The sequence below is a fragment of the Cheilinus undulatus genome, linkage group 8 (assembly GCF_018320785.1).
Source record: "Cheilinus undulatus linkage group 8, ASM1832078v1, whole genome shotgun sequence".
Classification (NCBI taxonomy): Eukaryota; Metazoa; Chordata; class Actinopteri; order Labriformes; family Labridae; genus Cheilinus; species Cheilinus undulatus.
In genome coordinates this window covers 25934714-25947995 of record NC_054872.1, presented here as the reverse complement: position 1 = coordinate 25947995, position 13282 = coordinate 25934714, and the positions used below count along the sequence as shown (strand labels likewise).

The window sequence follows — 13282 nt, the reverse complement described above, 5'->3', positions numbered from 1 at the left end:
GGCCAAATAAATATTTTTAACGTCACCATATCTGATAATGAACCTCTCTGCAACATGAGATACATCCTGATAAGCATGGCTGGAACTTTCTGAAGGGTAAGATAACACATTAGACTTGATGTGATAGTTGATCATACTGGCATGTTTATCTTATAGAGCAGGACTTTGATAAACTTTTTCAAACCAAAGAACGACAACACTGCAGACCCACATTAGTCACTTTTATTCCAATGGAGTGAGACAGTGCATATTTAATTACAGTAGTAGTGGATTGGCTTACCAATGTGGTGCACAAGAAGGTGTTTAAAGCCAAAGTTATCTGTGTTATAATAGACAGGTCAGGCAAAACAGTAGAAAAGTATACAAAAATGTATGAAATACTTCACTTTTTTGTTTTATTTCCAGAAAAAAAGAATCAGAAAAGTATCCTGCACATTGACTAAGATGTACCAATAGCTGCAAATACACTTGTCAAAACCACTGTACAATCTATTTTAGTTGCAACATTACACAGCAACTGAGAGATCCACTACCCTCTGGATTTCTTGAGCTGTCACATGTAAGGTTTTCAGGACAGAGAACCCAACAACTGGGACTGATGTTTTCTTATCCATGAGTTGCAGGGGAGAACCTGGACGGTCTAAACTTCATCTCAGTGAAGGGAATGGATGAGTCTTTGCCTTTCCAGTCTATCCAGACTATTCCCTGTAACAAAAATAAAGGAGTGAAGATACTTAGTCAAGTAATTTATCTATGGTGAAGAAAAGCACTGTAGCTTTTGGAGATTTGTCTTTAAACATTTAAATTTAATGCTAAGGAAATCCTTAAATAGTGTGTCTCAAATCAGCCTTCAGAAGACTTCATAGCCCGCGTAGACTGCTAAAGAATATTTAAAATAAGACAGTGTGGCCTATGGAGGACTCCCTGTTTACATCACCAGCTGTCCCCACATTAACTATCTAATATAACTAATGTGTAATATTATTATTATTATAACCAAACAGCTCAAGCAAGCTTGTAGGCTAAATATCTTGATTTGTGATTAAACTTTTAACTATTTTCTCTGTCCTGTTCTCTTGTTGATTTGTCTTGTTTCTTTAATCAATTTATGCCTAATCCATAATTGTATGCTGTTTGCCAACATACAACATACACTATCACTGTGATTATAAACAAATAGGGCTTTTCCACTATAACTTCTGGTGGTCCTGCTCTGGAGCAGTGCCCAAGTAAAACCGCCCTGCCTCCAAGCATGCTGCAGTTCATTATCATTCGGACACGCCTCTCAGACATGTTTAAGTAGCAACCAAACTTGGAAATACCTCGGGACAACAGCATGGATAGGCATGATGTGAGTAGACAGCTAAACCAAACAGTGCTTATTGAAGCACAGCTGTTTTACGTCATCGACTCAAAACGCCAACTCTAGACACGCCCCCAAACAAATAGCTCAGTTGTGGTGAAGAAGCAAATTCCCTGCCGCGCTGAGTTGCCATGCCAAATCAAACCAAGTAGAGCCAAGCCGCTAAATGTAATGGAAAAGCCCAAAAAATTTCGCAAAATCTTAAGATATGTTAGCCCCTTAAATAGGACATAATGAAAGAGAACATGTAATTGTAAAAACATGTAATTTCAGCAATTCACTGAATATGAAGTCACTCAACATTTATTTAGCTGTACGTAAACACTTGAAAATCATCTGTGATTTGTTGTTTTGTGGTCAAAGATGTGAATGCTAAATGATGGCTTTGTAGTGCTAGCTTGTACAATAACACAAAGCTTAATTTGCCATCTTCTGTGTCACCAAAAATAAAAGAAGTTGCCTCTTAACCACTGGATATCTGAACTTTTTGCAATTAAATTCAAACTCCATCTCATCTTATTTAAAAGAAACTTACTTTTTACTTTCATGCACATTCGGCCTTAAAGTAGAGAGCTTAAAGGCTTTGGTGATTTGTATTTTCAGTAGCTTCAACACTACAAAGGTTGGGGATTGGTAATGGAGACATATTGTACCTGGTTATTACTGTTGACACCATAAAGACCATTCAGGTTGGTCTTGTAGCAGTTTTTGTACCACCAGCCTCCCATGTAGGCCCTGGCACAGTGGATACCCAGAGGATCAGGATCCTTGTCCTTTGTCGAGAATGGACGGCCATTATGGTACCTCATAGAATCCCCTGGAAGAGATAAAAAGTAGGGGCAAGAATTATAAGGCATTTATTGTGCAAAATAGTATGCACCACCAATGTCCAGAAACATTTAACTCCTGTATAGTATTCCGTTTTTACCTGCAGTTCCAGTATAGCCTGACAACTCAAGAGTATAATGCCTTTCAGCTGAGGTGATGGAGAAATTGGCGTAGTGAGCATAAGCCGTATCATTTCCAGATCGCATGTCCACTCTCAGACTCACAGGGCCCACACTGGTCAGGTTGTGGAGAAGCTCGTTTCCTAGTAAGTGCAGACATAAAGAGTTTACATTTGAGGCTGGGAAACACTGTGTTGTAGATGTGACATCATAAGAAGTCAATGTATTACCAAGCCAGAACTCTTCACTGAGGTTTCCAAAACCTGCGCTGTATTCATTCCAGGTTTTGTAGAAATCTGTCTTTCCATTTACTCTTCTCTGGAACACCTGAAAAACAAATACCAGATTGCTTAGTGAGGTCCAAATCAAGTCTGCCAAATCTTAAGTTCGAAAGTTTATTCAGATAACAGTGGTTTCTACTCACTGTCCAGCCGCCTCCGTCAGTCTCCATGTCACAGTAAACTCTGACTGCCTGTCCCTCTTTTCCTTGAGGGTAGATATCCACCTCCCCAGACTGCAGAGCGCCATTCAGCAGCTCCTGAGAGCACTCAGTGGGGAAGGGGAAGCGTAGTTTTCCTATGTTATAAATAACAAAACTTGCATCAGCTCACAAGTGTCAACTTTACCAATTAAAAAGCAGAAAGTGAAATAGTGTACTTAAAATACCTGTAACAAATTCTGTGGTGACAACAGATGTGTAAACTCCATCTCTCTCGCCTTGTACCAGAACAAAATAACGTGACATTGGCAGCAGCTCTGACAGTTTATACTCTGTGACGGATGAGTCCAGGATCAACTCCTATTTCATACACACAAATACACACTCACATTTAGTCACTTAGGTACTTTTTAAAAGATGCTGATGCTCTCTTTGCTGATGATAACATATCACTCACCTTTGTCTCCTCCCCTGCCACTTGGTAGATCAGTCTGTAGCTGTGGTAAACAACAGTGGTTGTCCTCCATGCTATCACTGCAGAGCGAGCACCCACCTCACTGGCTTTAACCACTGAGGAACAACAAAATACACAAACATTTTCTTAAAATGCTTTATATACAAACGCAGAAGCTCCTGATCACACGTACTGTACAACTGGTATACAGTATGCACTTTTTACAGTATGCCCTATTTACTAATGTGACCGATACACTACATTAAGATGTGCTGTCATGACATCCATCACTCACTTCATGCCAACTGACGTTATTGAAAATTTGACTTATTAATTGTGTATTGCTAACTGTTTCTTAACCTGACACGCCAGAGAGATGGTTTCACACAGCCACTGCATGGATATATTTCACGTTCATTTGGGAAACCTCACATGCAAAATATCAGGGAAGGTCAGGACTTTTCAAAAAATTCTCGGAAAGTGATTGGACGAGGATTCTGTCACGTTCTGTCTGATTGGCCAAGCCGAGCGACAAGACAAAATGAGGTAATGAAAATGCACAGCTCCAGTGCTAACCTAAGCTATACAGTCTAGAGATTCTGTAGTATTTGAGCTACATAAGCTAATTGCTACAGGGGCTGTTGCTATTGTATACACCAGCTTATAGTACAACTCAACCTGACATGTAATGTTAACAAACTCACAGCTTGGCAGAAGAGGGAAAACATCTTTTCCTTCATGAAAAGCTTTCATTCCTGAAGTCCACTTTTCTTCTTTGTTTGTTTTTATGGCTACTTCCTCTTCTTCGTTGGTGGTTTAATAGCGGTTTGCAAACACTTAGCAGCATTGCTGCCACCAATGTTTCTCTTAATGGTTTGGACGTATTCGAATGTGTGGCAACTTGCACCGAACCGTGATCCCCAAACCTTGGCGGCTCAGGATGAATATAAAACCATTACACCCCTAATAGTGACATAGTAAATTGGTGGAGTGCTCTTTAAAGTGATTACCAAATTTAAAACTTCTGGGTCATGTGACTGCTCCCTTTCACTTCTTTACTACCTTATTGTAAATCAACAAAAAAAGAAAATTCCCAAGATTCAACCATTTTTCGAGGTTCTTTTTCTTCTTACCGTTTAAATCAAAAAACAAAAAAGGAAAAATGGCGGCCATTTTTTTGTTTATTTGTTTTCTCTCCAGAAACGAAAAATTAGTGAAGCTGATTGTTTTCTTGATTTCCATACTTTCAAATGCCCTTTCAAAATAAATTATACTTTTGTACCTTGACCCATTAGCCTATATTCTGGTGCAATTTATATTCTAGATTTTACTGTAACTTATTTTCTCTATTTACCATTAGCAGTTGTGAATGTAGTCGAGATGGCCATGCTCTGGAGACTGTCTTTCTGGCTCAGGACTTTGACTGTGTACAGGGTGCCTCTCTGGAGGCCTCTCAGCTGGTGCTCTACTGCGCTTCCAGACAGCATCACTGTCACAGTCACGTTAGGAGCTGTAAAAGAAGAATTAGCATCTCTTAGCTTTGCTTTTAGCATTTTGTCTGTTGTGGCTAGTGTACGGTTGCCACACTCACTTTTCGAGGACTCGTAACTGACGATGAAGCGGTCAACTTTCCCCAGACTAGGCGTCCATTGTAGCAGAGCTCTGGTATCTGTCACGTTGACGACTTGCAAGTGTGTTGGAGGGGCAGGCACTGCAGCCGAGAGACGGAACACAGAGTGTTTATTGCCGCTGTAGCAAAACAGTACATCACAGTAAGCATATCTCACTGTACCTGTGGTCATAACAGATGTGAGGCCATCACTCTGTACTCTTCCATGTGTGGTCGTTACAGTGATGATGTAGGAAGATCCAGCTGACAACTTGGACAAGGTGACATGAGATTGCTGAGAGTCCACAGTCACATAGTGGCTCTCCCCTAGCAGGATCAAACACATTCAAAACATTTGAGTTAAACATCTGTACTGACTGATAATAGGCAATGTTGATGGATGCAGTATACTGTTCAGACAGCTTTTGACAGACCTGTGACAATGTTGGTGTATATGACCCTAAAGCCTGAGAACATGGTCTTTGGTTTGGACCAGGAAATGGTGAGAGAAGACTCTGTAACATTGCTGAAAACCAATTCTGTTGCTGGCTCAGGACCTGTTGGGGAAAACAAAGATATTTTTGTTCTGAGATCCACAAACACATAAGGCTACTGTAGTCACTACTTGTGGTACTTGTAGCATCAGGGTAAAATGTATGAAGGTCATAAAAGTGCAAGCTTGAATACCTGTGACAGCAGTTACTTTGTGAATCCTCGATCTTCTCTCTGCTGTTGTGCCATACACCTGTAGGGCATAGCCTGTGTTTGCCCTCAGGTTACTGAACTCCACTGAGCGTACATTGCCAGGAACCACCATAGAAATCCTCTTGGTCTCAGATTTGCCTCTAGATCCTGAAACTTTGCCTGAGGCAGCAGTTGTGTTGGTGCTCTCACTCTGCACCAGAACTTCAGTTGTGTTTTTAAATGTGAGGACCTTTTCTCCTTCAAGAGCTTCTTCTTCAAACTCCTCATGGTCTTCTTCTTCACCTTCTGCCAGTGGCTCCCTTCTGATCACAGTAAAGTTCTTGAACATCCCTTGTGGCGCAGACCATGTGACAGTAAAGCTATAGGAAGAGATGTTTACAACCTTTACAGAGCCTAATCCAGACCCTCCAAGTCTTCTTGTGCTAGAAGAGCCATGGGTGGTGGTTTTGTCTTGAAGAACTTGACCCTCACTTGTTGCTGTTGTTACAAAGGTTGAATTTACTAAGTACTGACTCCTCTGTGCACCTTTGTCCTTTCCAGTCTTGCTGGTTTCGGTGTTTCTGTTGTCAACAGCTTGCACATTTGTAGTTTCTGCTTTGACCTTAATGCGTTTTTGCCCAGATGATTGAGTTGTATTTTTCTCAGCGAGAGTGGACTGCTCCAAGGTCTCCTTCTGTGTGAGAATGCTGACAGTTTTAGCTGTGCTATTAGATTTCTTCACAATACCCTGGGTTACATTGGCATGAGGCTGGTCTTTTAGTTGGTCAGATTTAGGATGAGTTTTACTTGGAGTACCCTCTTTAACAAGCTTGACATCAGTTTTTTGAAGGACTTTTTTAGTGGTTAGGACTGCTGTCTTTCCTTTGCGGGCCTCCTCTTGCTTTCTTCCATCATGTTTCAGCAGAACTTGACCAACCGTTGGACGACTGGTTCTGGAAGAGTCTTTAATAGTTATTTTCTTAGCGGAAGATTCTTGTTTTACTTTAGCACTAGTAGCCACTTTAGTTTTAGTGTTGGTGTCCTTGGCGTCAGACCCCTTCTTCTGGTCCTTCTTTTGGAATACTGTCTGCTCAGCTTTGGTGGTTTTCTCTTGCATATTTCCCTTGCTCACCTGCAAAGTCACTGTTTCCACTGCTACCTTGACCTTTCCTTTGGTGCCCTCTGAAATTGTAGAGCAGAAGTGAAATTCAGAGTAGTAAGAGTCCAAAAAAAGAACTGTCTGCTTGATAGAAATTATGTTCCTCTAATGCAGTGGTTCCCAATCTGGGGTATGATCACCCCTGGCAGGGGGGTTCTTAGTTCACAGTACCCTGGCTGCTCTGATGTCAAAATTAGATGCGCATATTTTTTTTTTTTTCAAATCACGATATGAAACATAATGTACAAACCTAAAAGATTAAAAAAATAAAGAGAATCCATAAATTTTTCAGCAAAAATTCAAAATCTTTGAGAATATAAAGTGAAATATTTACAAGAAAACAAACTCAGAATTTCAGAGTTAAAAATGTCGGAAATCTGCGCGCTGGTAGTCGAGTGGTTTGAAAACAATTTAAACTGATTTGTGTTTTTTTCCGAGTGGGCTGTTGAGGGGACTTAGCTTTCTTTAGACACGAGTTGGGGGGGCTCTAAGGAAAAATGGCTCAGAACCACTGCTCTAGAGCTGCCAATTACAAGTAACAACTTTCACTCACTCTTATTGCACTCAGCTCCTTGTGCACACTTACTGCAGTCTGGACCCATGAATCCTTGTTGGCAAACACATTTTCCCCTCTGACACTCCCCATTGCCACTACAGTCACGTGGACAGTTTGCAGAGCATGGACCTGCGCACCAACAAAGATACCCAAGATGACTTCATCTCTACCCATTTTCATATGGCAGCCATTACTGTCTCCTGTTGCACTAAGAATGAGAAGCTCAAATGCTCAAGTAATTAATTCCAGAGTTGAAGTCATATTGATTTTGGAAATCTTATAACTGTTATGTCAAGCAACTCAAAAGAGGATGGGTGGTGAAAACCTGTCGGAATAATTTGTCTTATTAAAAAAAATAACGTACCCTTACCCCTGCTAACCCTGTTTTAACAGACAATGGCTAATGGCTAAACATAGGTGTAAATCACTGGCACTTACGAGCATTTTAGCTTCCCACCCTGAGTTTGTCACTGAGGAAAAAATGCCCACTGAATATGGCTTACAAATTTATGTTATCATTTTCTAGTTAACATGACAAGATCATACATTTTTCTTTAAGGGAGGCCATCTCCATTTCCAGTTTTGCCACACGTCCTTTCAGTGCGGACATCTCAGCTTCACATCCCCCAGTGCAGCCACCAGGCAACAAGCTGATCTTATGTGTCATCACCAGAGGAGCTCCAGGCTTCAGCTTCAGCTCCTGCTCCTTTGCATTGCTTGATTCACAGCCGTCACTGATGACCACCTTGAGAGGTTGTGAAGAGGCTGGCTTTTCTTTGGTGGTAGTGGCAGCGGGAGCTTTGACTACAGCAGTCTGGTTGGCAGAGGACATTGCCTTATCAGGCTTGTCTTTTGGGTTCTTGGCATCACTAGATGGAGATTTAGTTACACCAGACTGATTGATGGAGGCTGTAGGCTTGTTTCTGGTGGTCGTACCTCCCCGGGTTGAAGCAGATTTTGGGGATGTTGACTGAACATTTTGTACTCCAGTCAGGGCAGGTGGGACTTTGGTGGTTTTAGCACTGCCGGCTGAAGCAGGTTTTTCTTTGGTGGCCTTGGCTGCAGCTGTTTGATTGACAGATACTGTGTGTCTGTCTGTGCTGGTCTCACTGACTGTGGCAGGCTTTACTGCCGCCGATGGAGTGGTTTGAATTACTGCTGGGCTGGGCTTGCTTTTTGTGGCCAGAGTGGGTGAAACAGCCGGACTGACTGTGTTTGGCTTTAGGGTTGCTCGCATGGTCTGTCTAATGAGAGCCGCAGTGGTTTTTGGTTTCGACAGGGTGAAAACTGGATTGGGTTTAGTAGCATCACTTCCAGTCAAGTGTCTCCCCTCACTGGTTGGGGTTTGAAAGGAGGGGAACGGGGCAAGAAGGAGGAGAAGTCCTAGAGTAAACAGCATTTTGAGCCAGCAGCAACAGCAGCCTGAGATGGTATTGGCTTTGGTGGATTTGTATGTATGTTACTGTAAAATTTTGACTTCCTCTATATTTCTGTTACCACTTGTGAAGGGAATATGGCAGGTCTCTCCTGGAAATGGAAAAAATGAAAGAGATCATTATGACTGAGTGAAATAGTTGGCATTTTATGCCAAATTATTTTATAACTCATCCCAAGATCGGCTCTGCTAAGCATACTTTTTTTCCAGCCAGGTTCACTTTCACAAAGTTCCTATTCACACTTTCATGCTACTTGTACAACCTTCTACTGGCGAAGAAGATGCTGCTTTTAAAGCACCTCTAGGTTTCATTAATTAATAAGATTTGCTGGAAGGAAATGCTCAAGCAATGAATCATTTGCTTTCTTTCATTTGTAATTAATACACACTATGCCACTACTTTACCATTTGTGCTTGTAGCATGGAAATGAGGGAAACCTCAATGTCCTTTCGAAAATAAAGGTTTTAACTGAATTGAATTGAATTTAAAGGCTGCAGGTTTTCTGATTTTATTCACTGGAATTTGAGATTGTAGGTGGCTAATTAGGAAAATCTTTTATGATGGAGTTCAGAGCATGTATAACATTTCTAAACTGCTTTTTAAACTTAATTTATCAGTAAACTGGGGTACTGTCTAATAACTTCAGCTGAAAAAAAAGTTATGCATAATCATAAACTATAAAAAGTGTAGCAAAATAAATAACGGTCAAATAATCACAGCAGTGTTTTAACCAACTAACATAACCAAGTGAAATCTAAATGAGCTGATTTGAAACAGGAAGGGGGAAGGTAAGTGGAGCGGGAAGTGTGCAGAATCTGCACCAGAGACTATGAAGAGAGGTAACAGTGCCTCACTGTATGGAACTGAGGGACACTGTACCTCTTTCACTATACTGAAGGTTACATAATCCACTGCAACCACAGCTCATTAAACCTCAAAGAGAAATACAGTATGTGCAACTTAAGCTTTAAATCTGTAGAAAGTCACATAAATCATGCAGCATGCAAACACATTAGGGTGGAAGCCAAGTTCTGATATATCACTTTGGAGTGCAATGATTAATTTGCATGAGTAAAGCTGGTGGATGTCTATCTGGCATGAAGTATCACACTTCACTTATGTTGATTTTTTTTTTTACATATTAACTTGAGATGAAAGAAAAGACAAATTCAAAAAACTTGTAGTGGTTGTAACCGTGTTAAATTGTGTTAATTTTTTTTTAAAGACACAATATTTTCTTCACTTTGTAACTTACTACACTGTTTAATTTCTCTATGACCATTTAAACACAGAAATATACACCAACATGAGATTTCCTGCCAAGTGAAACTGTTTACAAAATCTTCATTTATTCATGATAAAAAATTTCAATGAAGACACCTGCAATAAGCATCTGTGTTTATTTTCAAAAGCTACAGGTCCCAGTCTAAAATGGCAGATTTATTGGAGAGGAAAAGAATTAAACTTACCAGAATAATGATTAAGTTCTTGGCTTTATCTCTCCCTTTGTGTTGCTCCCTCCATCTGTAAAGCTGGATATGATCTGGGAGGAAAGAGGTGACAGAAAGGACCACCACTAGAAAGAAGGAGAGTGATAAAGTCTGCCCCTACTTAAGGAACCCCCCACACCTCCACCACGCCTAGTGGTCCCACTCGCTCAACCACTATGGAAAATATTTGTATTGGACTTGCAAAAAGAGCAGCATTTTTGCATAAATTTGTCTATCCAATAAGATCAAATATACTTTCTATCCCACTTTTTTCTTATTTGTAATGTTAATAAATGACTGACAATTCAACTCATTGTACTGGTTGATATAGAAGTTTTACATGAGCTAAATAAATATATATGACCGACTTCTTATAGCATGGATAATGAATAACATACTCTATCATTTTATTAGTGTTACATCTTGTTTGAAAGAATATAAAATCCTTTGAAACTGTTCAGTACAGGCTAGAACACTTTTCTTTTTCTTCAGTGTTAGCTACTACAACTTTTGCATGTTTCAGCTCTGCAGGGCTGATGACAGTTAGTTCACTGTCTGCTGTACAGGCATTGACTTTTACCAGACACTGCTAACACTTAGACACAGTGCTGACTGAATAAAGCCATGCTCTGAGAATCATGATTCAGCTGGAATACATAGCATAACAGTGCAGGTATTCAGTGCTGACTCTGGGGGACAGGAACCTCTCGCCATATGAATCGGCTGTTTGTTGGAGGTAATGAGATGTAACTACGTGGGAGTTATGTAAGTGACCAAAAATCCACCAGATTTAAGGAATGCTCTGTGAAGGCCCTAAATCGCTGACCAACTGGCCACCCACCTTCCCACCTTTTGTAAACCACATGAAGACAAGTATATCAAGGGTCTTGAGCAAGCAAAGCACAAATGACATTTAACTAATTCTACAGGGGGGCAAAAACAAACATTAATTGCATCTTCATACAGATTGAAGATAATACAGAGTGCTGTCATTAAGATTTGGTTATCATTATTAAAACTATTCATCTTTGCGAAAATATTGGCTGCTTCTGCATACTGCATAAACTGACAATTTATTGTATTTACCTAGTGAAAGCTAAGGTTTATCTTTATCAATGCTAATTCTAAAAAATCCACCACCTCAATCAGAACTGTAAAAAAAGATGTTGCACTGCTCAGCTCTGCCCATCTGTATCTTGATTCTTGTTTTAAATGGAGGACTGTTCAGTTAAAAAAAAAAAAAAAAAAAAACGCCACTGTTTAAGGTCAAGTCAGATATGGAGATACATGCCAGCTCCGCACTTCACCGTGTCAACATGGGTCCTATACTCTTGATGGATATCGTCCAGACCTATGTCCAGTGTCTCCAGGTGTCTTCTCACCCGGCCCCTTCACAACTCATGCGGCTGCCCCCAGGTACGGTCCAACTCACCGAGTCCTGGGCACCAAGTATTCAGTGAGCTGGATCAGATGTAGAAAAGTGACAGATGGCTGGAGAAGCGCAGCTGCAGCTCCCTTTCCAGCAGCTGACCCTTCCCATCCCCACCTTTCCTGAGCACATCAGCATTATAAGATGCTAAGAAGTTGTCACAAAGGAGTCCAGCCTGTGCCTCTGGCCATCAGTCAATATCTAGGCCTTTCAAGAGTATAGTAAGACTGGGAGGACTAGGGGCTTTCATCCTCAAGCTCAGATACTATGAGCACCATCTTGTCAGAAAACCTATTTGCAAGGCCAAGTCTGTGGATTAACCCAGCCTTGCAGTCAGCTGATTGATGGATTACCCTGCCATTACAGGAGAACTGCTCCAGGTAAACAGCATCATCAGCAAAGTCTGGGCATCACCTTATGACACCACAGATTGCTACCCCTATTACCTGCCCAGCCCTGTCTTGTCCAGTTCAGTCCAGTCCAGTCCATACATGTACTGATGAGTGGAGGAGCAATGCATATAAAGTTGACTTGTGATTGTTTTTAAATGAGGAAGAGCCTCACATTAGTCTTTGCCTTTGGCCTCTGAATGTTAAAATTGATCACAACTATATAAAAAGGACAACTTCTCTGGTTTAAAAGCTGTTGGAAGTTTTTGAGTTACTGCAAGCACTTGGCCAAAAAAACAACACGCGTTGTCACTTTCAAATTATAATAGACATTTCAATGTGAAAATTCTACATTCTGTACCTTTAAGAAATCATCACGGTTTTAGAATAATTTTATGCAACAACTATGAAACTCTGTTAAAGCCAAAGATAGCACTGTCTAATATTCTATTACTGTAACATGTACCAACACTATATCTGTTACAGTGAAGGTATGTAAGAACCCACACTTTAAACATATATTTAACATCAGGTATTTTTGTTGCAAACATGTTCAGCAAAAATGTTTTTCTTGGCAGGAACAACATGTTCTGATACTGACAGAGAACCAGCTTCCAGTACATTGCTGCAACATCCAGGTTTTTAGACATGTCACATGCAAAAGTTGATGCTGCACACTGAGCCAGTCAGATCCACAAGACCGTGCAGAACAAGCTGTTTTCTACTGGCTTTAAAAAGTCTGTGGTAAACATGTCTATCATTTATAACTGTACTAAGGCAGAATCTTAAGTGTAAAGCACAGAAATAGAAATAACTTAAGAAACATGATGATCCTATTTTCATACCCAAAACATGTTATTTAGAATGTTTATCAAAAATAGGAATGTTCAATAGCTGGTGCGCTATAAGAGTCAATCTTTATTTGTATGGTGCCATTTCATTACAAGTTTCATCTTAAGATACTTCTCCAAAAGAACATGTCTTAACTGCACTTATTATTATCCTAGAATAATCCTGACCAGCAGCCAGGATGTAGATCTTCACTAATATCACTTCTTTCAGGAGATATTTTGATTTATTATATTCAAACTCAATGTGCTGACCTCCATCTGAGTAGGGGGCAAACTGGTGGTCAACCAGCTTGAACTCCTTCATTGAAGCCTGGCATAGACTAAAAGATTTTTTAAATCGTAACCAACCACAAATTAACCATGTTCCACATTTATTATCACTTGCATAGCTGTTTTTGTAATGCTTCCTCCTACGGTTCGCTCGCTTCCTGATTGGCTGTCATTCGGTAACGGTGTGGCCCATGCCTTCTCAGCTG

General features: G+C 40.4%; 1 protein-coding gene across 1 annotated transcript; it reads right to left on the bottom strand.

Annotated features, from left to right (window-relative positions):
* Positions 1 to 214: 214 nt before the first annotated feature.
* tnxba (tenascin XBa) lies at positions 215 to 8610 on the bottom strand. Its single transcript, XM_041793326.1, has 14 exons — positions 7758 to 8610; positions 7242 to 7340; positions 5500 to 6678; positions 5247 to 5369; positions 4996 to 5139; positions 4795 to 4914; positions 4558 to 4713; positions 3207 to 3319; positions 2977 to 3109; positions 2735 to 2886; positions 2541 to 2637; positions 2292 to 2453; positions 2017 to 2180; positions 215 to 705 (listed from the first exon to the last, which is right to left on the bottom strand). The coding sequence occupies exons 1-14, from the start codon at positions 8608 to 8610 to the stop codon at positions 607 to 609; spliced, it is 3594 nt and encodes a 1197-aa protein (XP_041649260.1). The 3' UTR covers positions 215 to 606.
* Between the last annotated feature and the right edge of the window lie 4672 nt (positions 8611 to 13282).